Source organism: Onychostoma macrolepis, chromosome 06, assembly GCF_012432095.1.
Source record: "Onychostoma macrolepis isolate SWU-2019 chromosome 06, ASM1243209v1, whole genome shotgun sequence".
NCBI lineage: Eukaryota > Metazoa > Chordata > Actinopteri > Cypriniformes > Cyprinidae > Onychostoma > Onychostoma macrolepis.
The window spans coordinates 12,160,631-12,185,934 of NC_081160.1; the positions used below are offsets into that span (position 1 = coordinate 12,160,631).

At 38.8% G+C, this 25,304-nt stretch overlaps 1 protein-coding gene across 7 annotated transcripts in view; it reads right to left on the reverse strand.

The window, feature by feature from the left end:
- LOC131542099 (inactive rhomboid protein 2-like) overlaps positions 1 to 25,304 on the reverse strand; it is a 100,966-nt gene that overhangs the window by 13,263 nt on the left and 62,399 nt on the right. For all 7 annotated transcript variants that reach the window (XM_058778426.1, XM_058778425.1, XM_058778427.1 and 4 more), the window contains 9 exons: positions 14,704 to 14,913; positions 13,908 to 14,036; positions 10,656 to 10,774; positions 10,281 to 10,493; positions 10,061 to 10,172; positions 9,440 to 9,514; positions 1,550 to 1,711; positions 265 to 350; positions 108 to 171 (listed from right to left, as the gene is read on the reverse strand). In XM_058778426.1, the coding sequence (XP_058634409.1) occupies positions 108 to 171; positions 265 to 350; positions 1,550 to 1,711; positions 9,440 to 9,514; positions 10,061 to 10,172; positions 10,281 to 10,493; positions 10,656 to 10,774; positions 13,908 to 14,036; positions 14,704 to 14,913 (1,170 nt within the window). The remainder of the gene's footprint in view (positions 1 to 107; positions 172 to 264; positions 351 to 1,549; positions 1,712 to 9,439; positions 9,515 to 10,060; positions 10,173 to 10,280; positions 10,494 to 10,655; positions 10,775 to 13,907; positions 14,037 to 14,703; positions 14,914 to 25,304) is intronic.

The following is a 25,304-nucleotide window of genomic DNA, read 5'->3' on the forward strand; positions in this document are numbered from 1 at the left end:
CTAAATCATTGAGATAATCACTTTATTTGATGTTTGCCTTCATTGGCTGAATTAATTGGCAAACATAATAATAATAATAATAATAATCTTAAGACAGATCTTCTCACCGGCCACTCTGTTATATCATCAGGCCAAACATGGGGTCCTGATGAGGCTGGCTCTTCACAGGTCCTGCTCCCAGCATGGATTGCAAAAAAAAAACAATATTTAAAAAAATGCTCAAACATTTCCTTGCACAATGAGAGATATTTCATTGAAAGGTACCTTGGGTCCTGATGGCAGACTGCACCTGAAGATCTCACCATGTCTACTTTCTCTTTGTTCCATTTTATAAATATTGCTAGAGTCTCCTAGGATCAGAAAAGAGCATAAATATATTTAGCAGTCATTTAATTCTCTTAAAGACAAAGCAACAAAATTAGGACATATTTATACTTCCAGGTCATAATGAATGAAAGTAATTAAAAGTTATGTTCAGCTTGCTAGGTGGTAGCCAATAGCTTTGTTTGAAATTTATAACCGATTAATTTTCACTACCCTAGATACACAGCTGCTTTGTTGTTTGTGTATACATAAGTAAGATTATGCGCAGGTGTGCATGTGGAGTGTGAGTGTTTAGTTGCATGTACACTGCCCCTCAAAAGTGTGGGATCAGTAAGATTTTTAATGTTTTTTTAAAGAAGTTTTTTTGATCAAAAATACAGAAGAAAACTGTTATTTTGTGAAATATTATTGCAATTTAAAATAACAGTTTTCAATTTTAATATACTTTAAAATATAATTTATTCATGTGATCAAAGCCGAATTTTCAGCATCATTACTCCAGTCTTCAGTGCCACATGATCCTTCAGAAATCATTCTAATATGCTGATTTATAATCAATGTTGGAAACCGTTGTGCTGCTCCATATTTTTGGGGGGACCTGTGGTTTTTATTTTAGGATTCTTTGATTAATAAAAAGTTAAAAAGAACAGCATTTATTTAAAAAAGAAATTTTGTGTTACAATATACAATCCTATTCAAAAGTTTGGGGTCAGTAATTTTTTTATTATTTTTTTTTTTAAAGAAATTAATACTTTTATTCAGGAGGGATGTGTTAAATGAATAAAAAAGATTTCTATTTTGAACAAATGCTGTTCTTTTTAACTTTGTATTCATCAAAGAATCAAAGAAAAAAGTATCACAGGTTCCAAAAAACAATATTAAGCAGCACAACAGTTTCAACACTCATAATAAATCAGCATATTAGAATGATTTCTGAAGGATCATGTGACACTACTGAAGACTGGAGTAATGAAATAAATTCTATTTTAAAGTATATTAAAATAAGAAACCTATATTAGAAATTGCAATAAGATTTCACAATATTACTGTTTTTTCTGTATTTATGATAGAATAAATACAGCCTCGATGAGCAGAAGAGACTCCCTTAAAAAAAAAATTAAAAATCTTACTGATCCCAAACTTTTGAGTGGCAGTGTATGTGACATAGGTTTAAGACTGATTTTATTGTTCAGGAATATGTGTGTGTATGTGTGTGCACTTATACCGAGCAGCCATCACTCTGGGTCTGCACACATCCAGAACCATCGTTCTGTACACAGCAGCCGGACTCCCTCTCTAGATCTTTGGCCTGCTGTGCAAGCTTCACTATTTGACTGTCTCGTCTGATGCATGGAGAAAATTTTGCTCCCAAGTGGATAAGATCTTCCTATGAAACAAAGAACACAAGTAGCAGCGAACAGAGGTTTGTACACAGGTGCCCAAAGAGTGAAATTAAAGTTTTGTCAGAACTAACAGTGTAACAACATATTTCCATATTAATGTCATTTGCACTTTCTATTAAAAGAGAGGCATAAATTATCTTCCATAGAATCTGTGTATAGACAAAATGCAATACACCATGAGTATAACCAGTTCTTAAAGGTTCTTGATATAACCAATCAAATTACTTATACTGTATAAACGCTGCTAAATAAGAGTCTCAGAAGTTATTAAAAATGCAAACTGAAATATATTTTCAATACAGAGTACATATACAAATGGCTGTGCATTTATTTGTACATTAAATTATAGGGTAATTCCATGTCAACCAAACTAAACTTCCACAGCTCAAATTTTTGATTTTCAATATTTTTTCTGAAGAAAGATAAACCTTTATAGTGTTGAAAGCCAAAATATTAAACAGATTTAACAGACAATTTTGAGGCTTAACTACACCCCACACTCAGAACATCTTGTAAGGAGGCTCACAGAGAGCCTACAACTCACAGATGCTGTCCTAGTGGAGCTCTGGTGAGCAGAGGCCTCAATGAAATAACTCTCTATGGCGAGAGGAGGCCTGACAACACTCGCAGTAGATGGTCGAGCTCTAGCAGTGGAGGCCTCAGCATGACGACTCTCTAAAACGAGAGGAATCTGACATCCCTACACTCAGGACATCTTGTGAGGAGGCTCACAGAGAGCCTACAGCTCACAGATGCTGTCCTAGCAGAGTTCTGGCAAGCAAAGGCCTCTTTGAAATAACTCTCTATAGCGAGAGGAGGCCTGACAACACTCGCAGTAGATGGCGAAGCTCTAGCAAAGGAGGCCTCAGCATGACAACTCTCTAAAATGAGAGGAGGCCTAACTAGAACTCACGCTCAAGACATCTTCACCGAGAGCCTACAACTCTCAGATGTTATCCTAGCAGAGTTCTGGTGAGTGGAGGCCTCAATGAAAATAATTCTCTGTAGCGAAAGGAGGCCTGACGACGGTAGTGCAAGTAGTTCAGGGGGCCATGATAGTGTGGCCTCCGTGACCTTCGCCTAGGATCTTGGCCCTATTTATAGCAAACTTTGGAAAAAGAATATTAATGGCACTCAGACATGTCAGTTCTATGATATTGTTTTGATAGAGGGAAACAAGATACATTTCTAGTTTCAACATTATTTATTCTTCAGACATTCCCCTTTAAATACAATAAATATCAGCTGTATACAAAGTGACCAACATTTGGTTTTTGACCATTGAAAATGGGTAATATTCAACAATCTGGACATGGAGCTGCTGTTACACTTATGGACCCTTTTGTTATGTTTTCTTCCCTCATGTGCTCCGTGACCTAGTTTCTGTTCCCCCTTGATTGTGTCATTTGATTCACTTGTGTCTTATTAATTATCTTCATTTGCTTGTGCATTTAAGTTCCTGTCTGTTCAGTCTTAGTTTGTCTTGTGGATTACCATTAAAAGTATTATTTTTAATATAATATTCGTCGTGTCTGCGTTTTCCTAGCGGCAGCGGGATTACAGAATAACCGACCAACAAAAAGAAAGTGGCATGTACCCCCTCGTTTTGTTTTCCCATTGTTTGTAATTTTTTCTTTTATTTGTATGGACAACCCAGCCTTCCTCCTCCTCCTGCTGGAGCAGGGGGAGCAATCTCTCGAGGACCATACCAGACTGTTTCTGGAAGTTGGTCATCACATCAGCCTCCTGGACGATGCACTCTAGTCGTTCTACAATGCGAGTTTCACCACCTTTGTGGAGTGGGTACTGGCGAGAAAAGGATCTCCGTTCACCGTTGGATTTGAGGATGATCTCGCCAGTCCCACTCCGGACCCAGAGCCCAGCCAAACACCACCCCGCTGCGTGGAGCATATGCCAGAGCCCACCGCAGACGGAGAGCCAGCGCCTGCTACAACCGATGAGCCATCGCTAAAAACAGAGACAGAGCTGAGGATCGCCCCGGAGCCAGAGCCTCACATGACGACACACACCATCCCTGAACCCTTTACCTGTCAGGATTTCCCTCCCACCCACCCTCCCTCTCCTGCCTCCTTCTGTCATCCCCGCGTCAGCTCCGCCACTGCTGATTTCTGGCAGCCCCTCAGCTCACCCTCAGCCTTCCATCTGTGCGGTGGGTTCATCGTGGGTCTGCCAGTCTCCCTCGTCTCCGCCTCCGGCTTCTGAACCCTGCGGCTCCGCCATGGCTCCTAGCTTCCTCCTCTCCGCCATGGCCCGTCAGTCCACAAGCTCCACCGGGTTCCCTCATCCCTCCGGCTCTGCCTTGGTCAGTCGTCGACCATCCGCCACCTCGGGACTCCACTCCTCCTGCTCTGTCAGGCTCCTCCTTCCCTCGGGCTCCTCCTGCTCCAAATCCCTCATGCCTTTTCCCTGGCTCCTCCCTCCATCTGATTCGCATTGTCTACTCCTGTCTCCATCCCGGCTCCTCCCTCCATTGTTGAATGTTAAGGCCGTTTCACACTGAGCGCGATGTGAAAAAGCGAGGCGAATCGCGGACGAACGTTGCTTTCACACCGAGCACGAAATGATTAATCGCCTTCTGCTAATTCACACCTGCACGCTAGGTGGTGCCGACCAGCAATGCATTTTTCCTCATGTAGCCCATGTACCTCGTATATGGCTTTTACATCGTCCACTGCTCAATATACAGCATTAAATTAAGATAAATAACTTTTGGTTCTTTATCAGAAACACAAACTATCCATAATGATTACAAGAAAATATAATTAGAGGTACAATTAGCATCAATCTACATTTCAAAATGTATGTAATTCATGTTTTTGCTCAAACCCCACTTTAAACCATCATCGAGTGCTTGTAATAACTTCTGATTGTGATCTAAAATGGATGTTGACTCTATAATAGGCAGACATGCACTCTTTGTATGTTATAATGGACTGAATGCTACTCGCTTGTCATTTGTCATAAACATCCTTTATTGTTATAAAAATACCATGAGCTGCATAAAATTATATACAGAAAACATATCGTATGAATACAGATATACCTCTATGTTCAGACACCAATGACAACAACATCTCGACATCCATATTCTTTGTATGTTGGTTGAAAGTCTTCTACATCGTTATTTTTACGCTCGTGCTCAATACAGTCTTCTGAGCTTTTCACGCCACCATGTCGACCTTTTAGGTAACAGCAGTTGCTCTGGCCACGTGATGTAATACTGAAATCTTATTGGACAGCCTCTGCTTTCGCTTTGCAAAACTGAAAAGATTCGTCGGACTGATTCGAAAAAAAAAACATTCGCAATTTCGGTGCGCACATGTTCGCGGCCTATGTCGAAGCATCCATAGGAATCTGTTGTTTTATTCCAGCGCATCATCGTGTCCGATATTCGTTTCGCTTTTTCGCGCTCAGTGTAGAAAGGCCTTTACCCTCTTCATCATGTGAATTACCATTAAAAGGATTTGTTTATATAATCTTCATCGCAGAGGTCGCGTTAACCGAAAATTCTCCGTCATTGACGGAAATTTTTTAGCACTGATGGAAAAATCTGAAGGCTGTCCGTCACTTTGACAGATTACACTGAGGGTGATCTATTGTAATTTATAACTGTAATTCCCACCTCTGTCCAGTTGGTGGTGAGTGCGCTTCAGAGTGGCAGCAGAGAGCGGAATCATCAGCTCCAGAAAAAAAAACTGTCACAAGTCTTTTGCATTGCGTTTGATTACACACACTCGCACAGGCGAGTATCCACTATAGTAATGCGAAAGAGATGATCAGTTCACGTGCGCTGCCACTTCGCTTGATTTGAGGCGCTACAGCGATCTATCCCACCACATTAAATAGCGCCAAAATGGTATTTATTGCTTGAGTTTCCTAATAAAATGGACAGAATTTGAAATTTGAGACATGAGAAATTTGTTTCATATCAAAAGTAGCAAAGCACAAAGCTTAGCCTATTTATTGGATGGGAGGTGCACTATATTTACTGTGCATTCATCAAATGAAAACAGCATCGATTGGGATTTAAGAACCGATATTGGTTCATAAAATTGAGAATCTGAGATTTTTAATTTTTTTTACCCAGCCCTAGCATATTTCGTTGTTTTTAGTGGCCTCCGCTGTCACTTCAGGGTGTGGTGTTGAACATGAAAAGTGACACACAGTCTCTGTTCATCTGTTCTCATCATAAATAAATAAACGCATAAGCCTATTGTCACGATCCTCTGGAGCCAGGGAAACGAGGAGACCAAGAACTTTTCCAAAATACAAACTTTAATCAAGATGCTGGAACACCGGAGTTACAGGAGACACGGAACACAGGAACCAAGAACACAGAGTGACAATTAACAGCCGACGTGGAGTCAGGGAAACACAGGGCTTATAAACAGAAGGAAATCAAATAAACAATTACAAACGGCTGGGGACTAATCAACTAATAATGACAGGAACAGGTAGACCAAATATGGGCACGAGAGGAGGGGAAACACAAGACACAGGAAGACAGGACTGACACCTATATGCTCGTCCTGTAGGTTCATTATTAAAAATGAAAGCATGAACAAAAATAAATGCAATTAAATGTGTTATTATAATTAAAATAAGAAAAGTAAAATGACGGGTAATCAGGGGTGTCATGCACTCATTATTTTTGAGGGGGCACGAGTGGGGGGGGGAGGTTTGTCATGTAATTTTATTTGATTTTTTTCCCTTTTTATTTGAAATATTCCCAAATGCATTAACTATATCATGAAATATCAATGGTCAAAGTAGCCTAATAATGTATTAAATATGCATAAAAACCTGTCTGTGTACTTAAGAAACAGATATGGGTGTCATGCCATAACAGTTTTAATACGACTGACTTTATATTTAATGTGAATTTAACATTGAATGTTAATGTGAATAAAAACATTGCACGTTAGGCTACTTATCATAACACTTTCATTGTACAGAAAGAGAGCAAAGAACATTTAAATTATCAAAGAACATTTTTTGCTGACAGTCTATCTAGAGTTCAAGCACTCTCAAAAACTCCCATTAATATCACTGAAGCTGTTTACACTGTGAAATGAAATATCTTACTTACAGATTCGTACACACATCTGCACTTTATTGTTTCTAACAAGAGAATTCGCCAGAAAGACGTATTCAGTCAGCGAGCGAATGAAGAAAACACTGGCATTTCAGCTATAACTCATCTGAACACCTCTGATTGGCCATTGCATTCATAAGCTCAACAGCATCATGTGTGATTGGTTATAATACGCAGTGCAGTAAAAACACGTCTGTCTCTGGCTCAGCGCCAGCCAGCGGAATGCAGATTTGAATTTAGCAGCTGATGATATGATGTGCTGAAAGTTATAATCACGCCGGTGTGATTGTATCAAATATAGAAAATATTATTCGGCTATTTTATTTTATTCATTTATTTTGTCTTTTGGAAGCTGCATTCAAAATCCACTTGGCTCAAAAATCTGAGGGAGCACATGCCCCCTCACTTGGAATGGGCATGATGCCTCTGCGGGTAATAATAGATTATGACGGAATTTTTACAATCCTGTCCGTCAAAATGATGGACAATGTTAAAGTCTAATGCAACCTCTGCTTCGTCGTGCCTGCGTCTTTCTAGCAGCAGTGGTATTATAGCTGCATTGAGATCCCTGTAACTCTGGGAATGAACCATTTAAGGCCTTGAAAATAAAGCTTCCAAGAAAAACGTTTAAGTATTAGAATCTAAAATCATATTCAGATATCTTTAATACTTCTTGAGTTCTTGAATAAACTTCTAAACTTCTTTGGAAAAATAATATTTACGGGACTCAGACAGGCGTATTCTATGCAATTGTTTTGATAGAGACAAACAAGCATTTCTAGTTTCAACATTATTTGTTCTCCAGACCTTCCTCTTTAAAAGAAAAAAAGTATCAGCTGAATGCAAAGTGACCCACATTTGGTTTCTGACCACTAAACTATACAATTTAATCATTTACTCCTGGAGCCATATTTAGATTCCTATATCTTTGGAACTGAACCAAATAGGGCCTTAAAGATGAAGATGCCAAAAGGAAAGTTTAGTACCTGATTTTTTTAAAAGGGCATTAAGACCACAGTAATACTTCTCAAGTTCCAGAAAAACTTTGGAGAAAAAAATTTGGATTATTCCCATTTTTGAACTGTCACCACTGCACATAATGCAACAGATGACTAAAGTCAACAGACTGTACTAATATACTACAGATTTGACTAATTACTAATTTACTAATGCTGCTGCCGTCTTTCTGAAGTCATTTTTACCCTCCTGTAATTTGGCTCCGGATCTTGGGTGGAAATTGTCATTTTGCCCCCCCCTCTATAAAATAGTGAATTATTCAGGAAATATACATCTGTGACATTTAATATTTTGGCTTTCATCACTATGTGCTTATCTTTCTTCCAAAAAGAATAAATAAATATTAATCAAACATCTGAGCCGGGGACCTCTGGTTGAGTTGACACATAATTACCCTATAGTTATCACAAGATATAAGCGTGTTTGTGCAATGAACTGTGAGTTTACAAAACCATGTATAACATCTGGTTCATCTGGTTGTGTGCAGCGGTGAACTACAGCTTGCACAAACTTTGATGCTTATAACTCAGTGACAGCTAAATTAAACTGACTTTCCCTCCACTTTACAGCTTACCATACACACTTATTTAGCATTTATCAAAACTGCTTACATGGGGGGTTTCATGACCATTTAACAGAGACAAGAACAGGACAATTAGGGCCAATGACAAACCTTGTCCCTTACATGACTCATGGCCAGAGGTAGCAATTAAACAAGCATAATGGCTTTATACTCATCTATAGCATCTATAAGCATCTATACTCAAGACACACTGGCTATCTTTTATCAAAACAGTTCTCAGCTTGTTCACAACTGTCACAATGATGTATTCGTGGGCATATACTTACACATAAGTTGACTCTGTTTGTTTACAACAGAGTGAGGACTCGTGTGCAGACCTTTACCAGCAGTACCAACACCTAAAGCTCACAACTTGAAAGTTACAGTGGCTGTTGATTTCAATGTGAAAGAGGAATGCCATGGAATTTTGTCGTAGGGTTTTTTTGTGCTGTGAATTTACGTTGTGAGCTTTAGACGTTGGTACTGCTGGTGAAAGTCTGCACATGAGTCCTCACTCTCTGTTATAAGCAAACAGCATCAGCTTACATGCGAGTATGCGCCCGCACATACGCCATTATGAGATGGGAAGTTCACGCTCCAGACAGTAATGAACGTGCTGAGAACTTGAGAACTATTTGCCTTTGGTCTTGCCTGTGTATGTCTTTAGACTCTCAAAAAACAGCAGCCAGAGGTGTGCACTGTATGAATTGCCAAGTACAACAGTTTAACTTGAAAAATCTTCTTTACTGTTTGTCTGAAGAGAAAAAAGTCACCTACATCTTAAAAGGCCTAAGGGCAAGTAAATTAACGGCAAAATTTTAATTTTTGGTTGAAACTGAAACCATCTCTTTAAGTTTGGATGGAAGATTATGTTCCAGTTTTTAAAAATATATTAGGAATTTATTAGCAATTAGCATTTGTTTTTTTGATTTAGGGATATGATCTAGTTTGGACCTGGTAACAGTGATGCGTGTCATCGGTCTTAACAACCGGATAGGCACTTTCTGTGTCACTTACAGAGCAAGGACCAATCCAGAAGTTCTCCTGCTGTACATGCTTCACACTCTCATAGATTCCTTTGTTTCTCAGTACCTGAAAGAGAGAGACAAAAGAAGGTAATGAATAATGGGCAACCAAATATATTATACAATTGTAATTCTTCACACAATAGTAGCTATAACACAATACTAGAGCAGGCACTTAGCATGTCAGAGCTGCATAATGTCTGACATAATGGATGGAAGACAAAATATTATCAGCATGGCATGGATAAAATTAATTGGGTGACTAAATGAGCTGTTGATGGCTTTCTGTCCCCTTTTAAACTGAAATAATTTGGCCGGCCTTTCCTGACCAGCAATTTAAAAAGTACCATGTGACAATACTGCTTGTGAAAGCTGGTTAAGTATAAACAATGCTTAAATATTAAATATATTGCTACCAAACAAACTTTATTATGAAGACATTTTTCTTCTCATAAATTTAAGTGAAAACTGTATTTTGCTGAAATAGAGAGATTTTAATAATAACCATCCAAGTACATCCAATGTGATTTGGTCATGTCTGATTTTTTCTCATATTATTTATATTATATAATAACCTTTCCTGAACTTGAGAGGACTCTTTTTGATAGCTTACCAGCTGAGTGGTGGAATGTTGGGCAAAGCCCACAGGAGCAAATCCATATGTAATGCAGGACAGCAATGTTATGATAATATGCACAGAGGTAATCCAGTAGGTAAAATATGGCCTGACAAAAAGAAAAATAATCATCACAACGTTCTCTCAACAGTCTAAAAGCAACATCTAATTCTGACATGCTTCTGGTGGAGGAGCCTATCTGGTATTGTTAACTCACCGATGACTATGAAAATCTTCCAGTTGTTTCTGTACTTGGCTGCTAAGACTGCGTCTATAGTGTCGGTTCAGCCACTTCCCTACCACACCCATCCCATACTGACGCTTCTGCTTATCAAACGCAAAGTGCTTCACTTTAGAGGCAATTCGACCACCACGATGAGAAGATTCTCTCTCAGAGGGGGTCATAGTTTTGATGACATCCTTTTTTCCTCTGGAGACAAAGAAAAAAATAAATGGCAATATTAAAACAGGTGAGCACTAAATATCTGCAAAACTGTAAAGCTACAGAATAGGCTACAGATCTAGTCTTACAACATACATTATTTCAAATTTCTGCGTTTAAGCATTAGGTTGGAAGATTTTCACAACTTACAAGGTAGGAAATGATATTCCCTCGCCCAAAGAAACATCTGCCACATGACAAGAAGCCGATATAGGGGGTGACTCAAAAACATCATCTGCCATAGAATAAAGCTCCTCATGGACATCTACCTATGAAAATGTGAAAGAGATAACATTTATAACTTTTGATTATATCAAAAGCAGATTGTGATGGCATAAGATGCTAAATTAAATTACTTTAAATATTAAAATATGTTCCTAAAATTTGTATGGCTCGTAAACAAAGAACACAATGTACTGTTTATTTGAATGCAGAATGTGCACTAACACTTTTGTCACTATATGACTTGTGATTCTGAGATTTTGTTTTCAGATATCTTGGCAGTGCAGCTGCCTCTAACTTGAGCACTATCACAATTTTGGTGGTAAAGGAATGTGAACATTTACTGCAAACAGCTCACCGAAAGATCTGACACAGACAAAAAACATTTGGTAACACTTTAGATTACTTTAGAACATAATTCACTATTAACTAGTTGCTTATTAGAATGCATATAGCATAATGCCTTATTCTGCATGACCACATTCTAGATCCCTTAACTGTACCCTATACCTACACGCAACTACTGCAACAACCACCTTACTTACTATCAATAAGAAAGAAATTAGGAGTTTGAGTAGAATATGAATATGAGTTTCGGTAACACTTTAGTATAGGGACCAATTTTCAGTATTAACTAGTTGCTTATTAACATGCCTATTATTAACATATTGGCTGTTCATTAGTACTTATAATGCACATATTCTGCATGACCATATTCTACATCCCTAATCATACCCAATACCTTAACTTAAAAGTACCTTACTAACTATTAATAAGCAGCAAATTAGGAGTTTATTGAAGCAAAGGTCGTAGTTAATGGTTTGTTAATAGCAAGAATTGGACCTTAAAATAAAGTGCGACTGCATACTTTATTTTTTCAATTGATTAAATACGTATTTATTATAGTAATAATATACAGTCAGGTCCATATACTGTATATTTGGACACTGACACAATTTTCATAATTCCGGCTCTGTATGCCGCCTGAAAAGAATGAAAAATAAAACAAATAAAATAAAATGCTTAGGAATTACAACCATTTTTATACACAGTGCCCCGATTTTCAGGAGCTCAAATGTAATTGGACAAATAAATATAACAATAAATACAATGTTCATTTTTAATATTTTGTTGAGAATTCTTTGCAGGCAATGACTCCCTTAAGTCTGGAACTCATGGACATCACCAGAGACTGGGTTTCCTCCTTTGTGATGCTTTGCCAGGCCTTTATTGCAGTTGACTTCAGTTGTTGTTTGTTTGTGGGTCTTTCTGCCTTTAGTTTTGTCTTCAGCAAGTGAAATGCATGCTCAGTCAGGTTGAAATCAGGAAATTGACTTGGTCATTGCAGAATATTCCACTTTTTTTACCAGCAAAAACTCCTCGGTTACTTTTGCTGTATGTTTTGTGTCATCATCCATTTGTACTATAAAGCGCCGCCCAATCAACTTTGCTCCATTTGACTGAATCTGGGCAGAGAGTATATTCTTCCTGTACACTTCAGAATTCTTCCGGATGCTTCTGTCCTCTGTCACATCATCACTAAACATCAGTAACCCAGTGCCACTGGAAGCCATGCATGCTCATGCCATCACACTGCTCCACCATGTTTCACAGATGATGTTGCATGCTTTAGATCATGAGCTGTTCCAAACCTTCTCCATACTTCTACCCCCGTCATTCTTCAGCCATCCAAAGAATGTTTTTCCAGAAGTGGACTGGCTTTTTTAGGTGTTTTTTGGCAAGTCTAATTCAGCCTTGTTTGCACCTTGTGGAGAACCCTCTGTATTTGCTCTTGTGAAGTCTTCTCTTGATTATAGACTTTAACAGTGACATGCCTACCTCCTGGAGAGTGTTCTTCACTTGGCTGGATGTAGTGAAAGGGTTTTCTTTACCATGCACTCTTAAAAGTAAAGGTGCTTAAAAGGCTCTTCACAGCGATGCCATAGAAGAACCATTTTTGGTTCCACAAAGAACCATTCATTCAAAGGTTCTTTAAAGAACCATCAATTCTTACCTTTTTACAATCTGAAGAATGTTCTTTCGCCACAAAGAACCTTTTGTGAAACAAAGATTCTTCATATGTTGAAGGTTCTTTATGGAACCATTTAGACAAAAAAGGTTCTTCTATGGCATCGTGAAGCACCTTTATTTTGAAGAGTATGGAGAGGATTCTCTGATCATCCACCATTGTTGTCCTCCATGGACGTCCAGGCCTTTTTATGTTGCTGAGCTCACAAGTGCCTTCTTTTTTTCTCAGAATGTACCAAACTGTTGATTTGGACACTCCTAATGTTCCTGCTATCTCTCTAATGGATTTGTTTAGTTTTTGAAGCCTAACAATTGTATGTTTCACTTGTATGGAGATCCTTTGACCACATAATGTGGGTTCAAAGCAACAGCTTCCAAATGCAAATGACACACTTAGAATCAACTCCAGACCTTTTACCTGCTTAATTAATATAGAAATAATAGCCCACGACTTTCCATGAAACAGCTTTTGAGTCAATTGTCTGATTACTTATGGTTCTTTGAAAAAGGGAAGAGGTAAATATTAAAGAGCTGTAATTCCTTAACCTTTCCTCCAATTTTGACCCTCAAATTAAAGCTCAGAGTGTGCACTTTAAGCCCATATTCATTATATAACTGTAACTTGAATATGTTTCGATCAGCAGCTAAAATAATAAAAATTGTGCCTATGTCCAAATATATGTGAACCTGACTATAATAGAATATACTTAAATACAAACTGAATGCGATGATTAGGATTTTTCTTTTTTGCAATTAAATGAAAACTTACAGTTGAAATGTATATTAAAATCAGTTGAACTCAAGTCCTTCTTAAATGGGTCATTAAATCACTCTTAAATAAATCTAATCTTTATACTAACTGTAACAACAAAAGGTTATTAAAACAATTATTTAAAATGTACTTTGAGGTAAAACTAATTTGATATTTACAAAGTGCACTTTTTAAAAAGCATACATAATCATGTTAAGAAATGGTCATGAAAGTACCCTTTTATTTCAGTAATTTTATATTATCTGCAAGTACAGTTTTTAAAAAAAATATATAGTTAAGATTTGAAGCTCACTACAAGGGTGTTTTCAATACAATTAAACACACTTCTCTTTCACAAGGTAGTGGAAAGATTGGAGACAAAGCCAGATAAATATACGCACTTTGCTAAAAAAAACTGAATCAGAGGTGTCTGCTGTATCCACAGTGTCGTCTTCGAGCCAGCTGGGACGGGCAAAACTCCTCCTCTGAAATCCACGCCCACTTTGAGTGCCCTGTAGACCATGTCGACCCTATAGGACCAGAACATGTCAAGAGAGGATAGTACCACATGACACAACCTTAAATATTCCAATACAAATATAAGCAACAAATAAAATAAAAAAATAGTTGAAAATGAAAAACCATTTGAGCTCAGCTGTATAGCCATTATAGGACTGGAAAATTTATTTATAATGGTCAAAAACGTAAATGCCCAATTTATCAGTATCATACACTTTAAGGGATAGTTCACCCAAAATTAAAAAATTTGTCACCATTTACTCACCCTCATATTGTTCCAAACCTGTGTGAATTTCTTTTTTCTGCTAAACACAAAAGATGATATTTTAAAAATTGTGGGTAACCAAATAGTTGCTGACTTCCTCAGTATGCCAAAAAAAATAAAATACTATGATTCTCAATAGGTACCACAAACTGTTTGGTTAACAACATTCTTCAAAATATCTATAATATCTATTCAGGTTTGGAACAAAATGATGATAAGTAAATGATGACAAAATTTTCATTTTGGGGTGAACTATCCCTTTAAATGTATAAACATACAAGTACATTAGCTGGAGGTAAATACTAACATGCAAAAAAATAATAATAACAATAAATAAATAAACTAAGACTACATAATACAAATTAAATATCTACAACGGTGGGTTAGTCAATACTTTCTGTGGTGACACACACCTTAAGAAGATTGGACGCAGCGCGGAGGCTCATACGAGCCACCGATTCTCTTTTTCTCCGTGGTAAACGTGTGTAACCAGAGCGCTGGCTAGAGAACGAGCAGAGAGAGGTCACACCTGGGGTCAAAGGAGGACATGCTGTATGGGGTGTCCTCGGTCGCTCAGACTCCTCGTAGCGAAACTGTCGCCCACGAGCCAAAGGATCCACAATCTTAGGAGCGACAGAGAGTAAGACAGGCTATGAATCAGTAGTTGATGATTTGGTCATAGAAACATATATACACTTAATGAATATAGGCTACTGATCAGAGCTCATGGCTGTAATCGTTACTAGTCATGAAAACACATAAAAACAAAGCAAGTCATACTATCATGCAGAAAAAATCCTCAAAATATGCAGTTAATCTGAAAAAGAATGCATCTCTTAACATACCAGTATGTAAATGCTATAATAACCACTTTCATGTTTTTGCTCGCCTGCAATCAGGCCAGCCTCAGCTACTACTACTACTACTATCTGCTAAGTTTGTTCTGTTTTTATGTATGATGATGTTATTTGCTTTAACTGTGTAAAAGGCACATCAGGGCCAACTTTAAATCATAAACATATGAAAGGCCTTCACATCTTAAATTCAACAGAATTTCAGCCATGTATGTCCGTAAACACTTGATGAATTCCTGTATACTTTCTTATACACTGCTCAAAAAAATTAAAGGAACACTTTTTAAATCAGAGTATAGCATCAAGTCAATTAAACTCCTGGGATATTGATCTGGTCAGTTAAGTAGCAGAGGGGGTTGTTAATCAGTTTCAGCTGCTTTGGTCAAGTCAAGTCAAGTCAAGTCACCTTTATTTATATAGCGCTTTTAACCATACAGATTGTGTCAAAGCACTTAACAGTATCAAATTGGAGGATAGAGTGTCAGTAATGTATAAGATTAAACACTCAATTTTCAGTTAATGGCATTTCATTGTTGAATTCAGAGATGTCGTTGTTTAGCTCAGTTAATGAAATTAACTTTGGTGTTAATGATATTAACAACAGGTGCACTAGATGGGCGACAATGAGATGACCCCAAAACAGGAATGGTTTTGCATTGTCACCTCGTATTATGAAGGCTAATTTTTTATCAGAATTTTTGATTATTGATCAGAAGGTGCTCCTAAATTTTTTAGGAGGACAAGCGCTCCTAAAAAGAAAAGTAAGCATAGAGCCATGTGTAACATATTAGATCTGTGCATGAGGTCTTAAAGAGACCTAAATAAACCTGCTGCTGTTTTTCATTATACAGTGAAGACTATCCAGTGTTATTTTACAGTTGAATAGATTATAGTTAGACCTAACTGAAAAAAATGTATGCACTGATAATTTAATTTGTATCTTGTTGTTGTTTTTGTTTGTACTATTGATTGTCATTAATTTATTTGTTCTTATTTTATTATTTTTTATTTACTTGTCTTTTTTAGTTAAAATTAATTCAGTTCTGAGTGCACGTGATTCTTGGGTGGGGAGGGGGCGTGGTCCATGGGAAATAGTCCCGCCAGCACAGCTGGAAAAAAATCCTAGAGGAAACACTGCATACATTTAATAAAATTAGAAAAGGTAAAAAGAAAATGCCCCTGTAAATCACTTTGAGTGAAATGTCACCTTGTATTAAGAAGGCAAATTTTTTATGAGAATTTTTTATTATTGATTAGAAGGTGCTCCTAATTTTTTTTTTTAATTAGGAGGACAAGCGCTCCTAATTGCAAGAAAAAAAAAAAAACTGCTCTTAAACTGGGTGTGTGACAGGTATGGCTGTGTAATGGGGTTTGGCCGAGGAAAAATTTTCAGTCAAAATATATATTTTTTTGCTTTAACTCCTGGGGTGCCGGGCAGTGAGCACAGGACCCACTACAGGACGTCGGGCCCTCAGGCCACCCTCATGAAGTCTGTTTCTGATCGTTTCAAACATTCAAACCAGTGGCTTGCTGGAGGTCATTTTGTAGGGCTCTGGCAGTGCTCATCCTATTACTCCTTGCACAAAGGAGCAGATATCGGTCCTGCTGACAGGTTAAGGACCTTCTACGGCCCTGTCCAGCTCTCGAACTGCCTGTAACTGCATGTCTCCTGGAATCTCCATGCTATTGAGACTGTGCTAGGAGGCACAGCAAACCTTCTGGCAATGGCACATATTGATGTACCATCCTGGAGGAGTTGGACTGACTGTGCAACCTCTGTAGGGTCCAGGTATCGCCTCATGCTACCAGTAGTGATACTGACCCCAGCCAAATGCAAAACTACATAGAGGGGCAAGTCACTGATTTCTTCACTGAATCATTCATTCAATTGATTCGTTCAAACGGCTGATTCATTCAGGAATGAAGCAAGTAACTGTCTTTATGATTGGGTAATCATGAATCACTGACTCGCTAGATTCGTTCAAAAACGCACTTTCATTCATGAATGAAACACTGCTGTGTTTGCTTTTAGAGTTGCGCAGCGGCTCAGCTGTTACTTTATTTAGAAATATTTTCATTGATGATATAGAGCAAAATCATGCAGTACTTGTTTATTGATCTGTTGTATTAAATCAGTATCACATTTGCAAACTCCCTTAATAATTATTAAAAGCTGTCACTCTCCTTATCGCGATCTGTGGGCGTACAGAAATGTGCAAATGTGATACATTCCGTCATCTGTCATCGCGTTACATAATGAGAGGAATTGTTATTAATAGCTGCAATCCCACGCCGAATCAAGTTCTGCTCTGTGTTCTCTGCTAATAACCCGACTGTGAAACTGGCATGAAGTTGGCTTGATGTTGGACGATCGATATTCGCATATTTAGGGACCGTCTCTAAAGTTACATGCGATATTGGTACACACTATTATAACTTCAATAGCATGAGCAGAATTACTTACAGTCATAACACAAGCAGTAAACTGTTCATCTAGGTGTCAACTATAATGCACACCTTTTACATATTTATTAAAATCTACTGTAAATCATATGTAAAAAAAATGCTATTTTTCACTACCGAATGGGCTCAAATGCAAAATATGCCATAATTTAAAGCTCAATAGCATTTGAGGAGAATGATTAGTCATAACACAAACTGTAAACTGTTCATCTAGGTGTCGACTATAATGCACACCTTTTACATTTTTGATATTTATTAAAATAAACTGTAAATCATTTGTTTAAAAGAATAATTTTTTTCAGTACTGAATGGGCTCAAATGTAAAATATGCCATAATTTAAAACTCAATAGCATTTGAGGAGAATGATTACAGTCATAACACAAACTGTAAACTATTCGTCTAGGTGTCAACTATAATGCACACCTTTTACATTTTTGATATTTATTAAAATAAACTGTAAATCATTTGTTAAAAAATCTATTTTTTCCAGCACCAAATAGGCTCAAACGCAAAATATGCCATAATTTAAATTTTGAGCAGAATGACCTTCTGATCTTCCGAGAATGGACACGATCATTGTCTTCAGTGTCTGGGCATCCAACACGCTGAAGCTGCCTTTGTTGATGACTCATGTGTCCACTGTGGGCATATGAGCATGGCCTCGCTGCGATCTCGCCTCTCTTTTATGAAAAGCCACCACCCATCCCGGTCTCTCTGCCTCGAGCAGAGGATCACTGGCTTGCGCTCTGGGAGATCTGAGGGTCACAATAAGAGCTTCTCCGCCGGTAAGGTCCCGTTCGGTTCCCGAATGATTTTGCTGGCCCGTCTTGAGCGGCTTCCAGCATTTCATTCGTTTTCCCCCGGAAGATCAGATGTCAATAACAGCATCGGGGGATAGGCTGCCCCCCTCGGGTGTTGTCACCACCGCCGAATCAGACCCGGAGTTGACGGCCATGCTTTCCCGGGTAGCCGTGAGTATCGGACTGGAGGTCAACAGCGATCTGCTCCTGTCCCCAGTGTCTTTACGAAGGTCGCGGAGGGCGTCCTTGCCCCGCTACGGGAAGTGGGCATCAGGATCCTCAACTACATCGACGACTGGCTCATCATGGCCCTTTTGCGAGAGCAGTTGTGCGATCACAGGGACCTGGTACTCCGGCACCTCAGCCAGTTGGGGCTTCGGGTCAACTAGGAAAAGAGCAAACTCTCCCCTGTGCAGAGAATCTCTTTTCTCAGTGTGGAGTTAGACTCGGTGAGTATGACGGCACGTCTCACCAATGAGTGTGCCCAGTCAGTGCTGGACTGCCTGAGTTCCTTCAGAGGCAGGACGGTGGTACCACTGAAACATTTTCAGAGGCTCCTGGGGCATATGGCATCCGCAAGCCGCAGTCACACCGCTCAGATTGCTTCATATGAGACCACTTCAGCACTGGCTACACTCCCGAGTCCCATGTGGGCATGGTGCTGCGGTATGCACGGATGTGTTGCCGCTTATTCAGCCCATGGTCTGACCTTGCTTTCCTACGGGACCAGTGTCCCGGCATGTCGTTGTCACGACGGATGCCTCCAGTACAGGCTGGAGCGCTACATGCAACAGGCAGGCAGCCTCGGGGTTCTGGACAGGGCCTCGACTGCTTTAGCACATCAACTGCCTAGAGCTATTGGCAGTGCATCTGGCCTTATGGCAGTTCCAGTCCCTGCTGCAAGGCAAGCACGTGTTGGTCCGCACGGACAATACTGCAGCTGTCTTGTACATCAACCGGCAGGGAGGTCTACAATCTCACCGCATGTCTCAGCTCACGCACCATCTCCTCCTCTGGAGTTGAACGCGGCTCAAATTGCTGCGTGCCGTCCACATTCAATCGTGCAGCCGACGCGCTCACGACAGCTCACATTCCCTGGAGAATGGTGACTCCATCAAGAGACAATCCGGCTGATCTGGAGTCGATTCGGGGAAGCTCAGGTGGACCAGCCCGGCGAGTCCTCCCATTGCCAGCTGTATTACTCCCTGACTGAGGCGCCCCTCGGCACGGATGCACTGGCACACAGCTGGCCAGGTCATTAATCCCTGATAACTTTCAAAATGGAATGAACACGGAACAGTTTTTCCGTGAGCGGGAATGAAAAACTCAGAGTGGACCTAGACCGGAGTGATTACAGAATGCTTAGAGTGGAGAGAGGAACGTGCTTTCGCTCCACTCCAGGCTTTGATCACATCCCCCCTCAGCAGGCTGAATACACCTCGTCTTTCCTTAATTTAAGACCTATTCAAACTAAAATTAAGACATTTATTACACTATTTCAGAAATGTAAGCCTATTTACGGCCTTAAAATTATTAAAAGTGAATTTAGGACATTAAGGACAGGCGGGAACCCTGCAATTAATGGAAATCCATCGTAGCGACGGAGAACTTTAATCCCTGGCACCGTGGAGCTCGACTGGCATTTGCCGTTGAACACCAGAATTGGCAGGTCTGCCACTGGCGCCCTGTGCTTTTCACAGATGCGAGCAGATTCACCCTGAGCACTTGACTGACGTGAACCGGTCTGGAGAAGCCATGGAGAACATTATTCTGCCTGTAACATCGTTCAGCATGACCGGTTTGGTGGTGGGTCAGGGGAGGCATACCCATGGAGGGACGCACATACCTCTACAGGCTAGACAATGGCACCTTGACTGGTATCGGGATGAAATCCTTGGACCCATTGTCAGACCCTACGCTGGTGCAGTGGGTCCTGGTTTCCTCCTGGTGCATGACAATCCCTGGCCTCATGTGGCGAGAGTATGCAGCCAGTTCCAGGAGGATGAAGGAATTGATAATTGAATGGCCCCCACCAGGGCCGGCCCAAGCCTTTATAGGGCCCTAAGCAGAGTTTTATTTGGGGGCCCCTCTGTGAAGCCAATATGACTGGTTATTGTCAAGCTTGATTATTCACACACTATAAATCTAACACACCCATTATCAGTTTTGTTTGTTGTAGCTGTGTTGCTTACATCATACTGTCTACCTGGCATGTTTTTACCCACACAAGAATGGTCAGGTGTTAATTTGCACTTTAACATTCAAAGTCTTAAAGTATTAAGTGGCATACTTAATGTGGTGTGCTGAATAGCTAACTAAACCAGCAGACAATACATTTACCGAACAGAATGTTGGCCGCTGTCGTAAATGTAAAGAATTAATTAATTACAGTAAATATAGCCTATCTCTCCATCGGCCCAGACGAACGGCCCACGCAGCCCACTTGAGATAAACATTCTAATTAATTTAGCACGTTCAGGCTCAGTGCAGCCACGGCAGCTCAAAGCGCTCGTCAACATCAAAATGTTTTAACCAATCAAATTGAAGAAGGTGGGAGTTACTGTTCACTAGGGGTGGCACGGTACATGTATTCGTACCGAACCGTCATGGTACGGGCATCTCGGTTCGGTGCATGAGGCCTTACGACGAATACAGGCAATTCACCCCCAATCCAGAAAGGGGCGCCCGCAGTAATGCAATGCTGTTTGATACCCGCGAGCGCCAGCAGAAGAACAGCGAATGCAGAGTTGCGCACTTGAAAACAAAGCCCACTTGACGGTGACCATGTGCTGATTCTGAACGCGTCTCTCACATAGACGGACAAAGGAGTATACTTTAAAGGCTTGCGCACTCAACTGTTTGCGAAATGGAGCTTTGTGGCTGAGTATCCTACCATTCGGCACAAATCCAAATATATCGTAATATTTCCATATTTGGGATGTAACGTATCTGAATGCTAAACTGTTATTTATTATGTAAATGATAGAATTTGTACTTCAGTCGCGTTCCAATGGTGACAGAGGCGCGCGCGCTGATGTTTGGCTCACTGTATTTTATTTTGATAAAAGTATCAACTGTGCTGTCAAGTTAGCGACGCTGGAACTGATGTTTTGTGTGTCTGTGTGCGCGGCGTGATAACTTCAACTGTTTCCTTATACCAGCAGAATCAACTTCAAACACTTATTGTCATAATAATCACTGTATAAAGGTCTGCTTTTATTTGTGTACACTCACAATGAAAACAAAACAGATTTTATATATAACATGTAATAATATTTAGTATTTTCAGATCTAGATGGAAATTTTTTTAATTTGCACTACTGTCTGTTCAAAATAAATGAAAAGAAACTGAGCATAGTAGATTTTTTTTTTTCCCTGTTGTACCGAAATCGTATCGAACCATGACTCCCGAACCGAGGTACGTACTGAACCGTGACATCTGTGTACCGTGCCACCCCTACTGTTCACAGAAGCTAAGCTGAGCTACGGCAGTCGAGCTGAGATAAGATGTAAACAGCTAAACATGATGATAATTCAGCAATATTTGCCAACGGTTTACAAAAAATGTTTAACGATAGACATTAATTTTCAGGCATGCGAACTACTAGGCCTACTGGCATTTTCGAATTTCTGAGATTTTAATGCCATTTAAATTGTTTGCCACAGTGTAGCTACATAAAACATTAACGTAGCAGTTTTCAGCAGATGTTTGTATATCGTTATATTTCTTCCAAAATTTCACTTCTAAGAAAATGTTTTAAAAAAACTGTAAAAACATAATTCTCAAACTTACTCTAGAACATTGTAAATAATAATAATAATAATAATAATAATAATAATTGTTACACTTATATAGCGCTTTTCTAGGCACTCAAAACGCTTTACATATTAAGGGGGGTATCTCCTCATCTGTAAATCTGAAGACTTTCACTTTCAAGTGCCGTGATTAGGAAAGTTCTATTTTCCTATTAAAGATATTTTAATGTAAATGTTTTAATGGTTTAAATGTATTTATTTCTGTGATCAAAGCTGAATTTTCAGCATCATCATTACTCCAGTCTTCAGTGTCACATGGTCCTTCAAAAATCATTCTAATATACTGATTTGCTGCTTAATTATTTTCAATTATCATTTGTGCTCAGTTATTAATAATGGTTCTTATTATCAATACTGAAAACCGTTTTTTTTTTTGTTTCTTAATATTTTTGTGGAAACTGTGACACTAACTTTTTCGGGATTATTTGTCGAATACAAAGTTAAAGAACAAAATTTTTTATATAATTTGTAATAAGTATATCTTTACTGTCACTTAAATCAATTTAATGAATGAATGAATGAATGAATATCTTGTCATTGTACAAGTACAACGAAATTGAATGCAATCCTTCCACTTTTTAACGCAACCTTGTTGAATAAAAGTATCGTTATTATTATTTTAAATCTTATTCTAGACTGAATGATGCATCACATTTTCCACAAAAATATATGAAGCAGCAAAATTGTTTTCAACAGTGATAATAATCAGAAATGTTTTTTGAGCAAATCAGCATATTAGAATGATTTCTGAAGGATCATGTGACAGTGAAGACTGGAGTAATGATGCTGGAAATTCAGCTTTGATCACAGAAATAAATTGTTTACTCTATATTTGCATAGAAAACAGCTGTTCTAAATTGGAACTATATATTTCACATATTGCAGTTTACTGTATTTTTCATCATCATACAACTCTTAATTAAAAAAAAAAAAATCTTATCAAGCAATTGAAAGGTACCATAAAAACAGTCCACATTCTGCACTACATTCCAAGTCTTCTAGAGCAGAGCATTGTTATGGACTGATATTATGGTAGGCATTTAACTTTAGTGATATTAAACTGTCCCTCTTAGAGATGTGTAAAAATATTATTTACAAATTGCCATATACACCAGGAAAGACTAATTATAAATGTAAAGAAGTATGACGGTCATTCATTAATGTTGATGATAATAAATTATATATATATATATATATATATATATATATATATATATATATATATATATATATATATATATATATATATATATATATATATATATATATACACACACACATATATATACACAGTGGGCGAAAAAGTATTTAGTCAGCCACCAATTGTGCAAGTTCTCCCACTTAAAAAGATGAGAGAGGCCTGTAATTTTCATCATAGGTATACCTCAACTATGAGAGACAAAATGATAAAACAAAATCCAGAAAATCACATTGTAGGATTTTTAAAGAATTAATTGGTAAATTCCTCGGTGAAATAAGTATTTGGTCACCTACAAACAAGCAAGATTTCTGGCTCTCACAGACCTGTAACTTCTTTTTTAAGAGGCTCCTCTGTCCTCCACTCGTTACCTGTATTAATGGCATCTGTTTGAACTTGTTATCAGTATAAAAGACACCTGTCCACAACCTCAAACAGTCCAACTCCAAACTCCACCATGGCCAAGACCAAAGAGCTGTCAAAGGACACCAGAAACAAAATTTTAGACCTGCACCAGGCTGGGAAGACTGAATCTGCAATAGGTAAGCAGCTTGGTGAGAAGAAATCAACTGTGGGAGCAATTATTAGAAAATGGAAGACATACAAGACCACTGATAATCTCCCTCGATCTGGGGCTCCACAAGATCTCACCCGTGGGGTCAAAATGATCACAAGAACTGTGAGCAAAATCCCAAAACCACACGGGGGGACCTAGTGAATGACCTGCAGAGAGCTGGGACCAAAGTAACAAAGGCTACCATCAAGTAACACACTGCGCCGCCAGGGACTCAAATCCTGCAGTGCCAGACGTGTCCCCCTGCTTAAGCCAGTACATGTCCGGGCCCGTCTGAAGTTTGCTAGAGAGCATTTGGATGATCATATGGTCAGATGAAACCAAAATATAACTTTTTGGTAAAAACTCAACTTGTCGTGTTTGGAGGAGAAAGAATGCTGAGTTGCATTCAAAGAACACCATACCTACTGTGAAGCATGGGGGTGGAAACATCATGCTTTGGGGCTGTTTTTCTGCAAAGGGACCAGGACGACTGATCCGTGTAAACGAAAGAATGAATGGGGCCATGTATCGTGAGATTTTGAGTGAAAACCTCCTTCCATCAGCAAGGGCATTGAAGATGAAACATGGCTGGGTCTTTCAGCATGACAATGATCCCAAACACACCGCCCGGGCAACGAAGGAGTGGCTTCATAAGAAGCATTTCAAGGTCCTGGAGTGGCCTAGCCAGTCTCCAGATCTCAACCCCATCGAAAATCTTTGGAGTCCGTGTTGCCCAGCGACAGCCCCAAAACATTACTGCTCTAGAGGAGATCTGCATGGAGGAACGGGCCAAAATACCAGCAACAGTGTGTGAAAACCTTGTGAAGAATTACAGAAAACGTTTGACCTCTGTCATTGCCAACAAAGAGTATATAAAGTATTGAGATGAAATTTTGTTATTGACCAAATACTTATTTTCCACCATAATTTGCAAATAAATTCTTTAAAAATCCTACAATGTGATTTTCTGGATTTTTTTTTTCTCATTTTGTCTCTCATAGTTGAGGTATACCTATGATGAAAATTACAGGCCTCTCTCATCTTTTTAAGTGGGACAATTAAGCACAATTGGTGGCTGACTAAATACTTTTTTGCCCCACTGTATATATATATATATTTATTTTTCACTTTTTTTTTAGCCCCAGTCCGCCCCTGGCAAAGACCCAAAATGTAGGCTAAGGTAAATAATGTTAAGCTGTTATCAGTTTATGAAACAGAAGCTTATTTTTATTACAAAAAATATATACCCAGGACAGTTATTTTACGCAGAAGACAACAACTTTAATCTAAAACTAAATAAAATGTTATATTATAATATATTAAGAT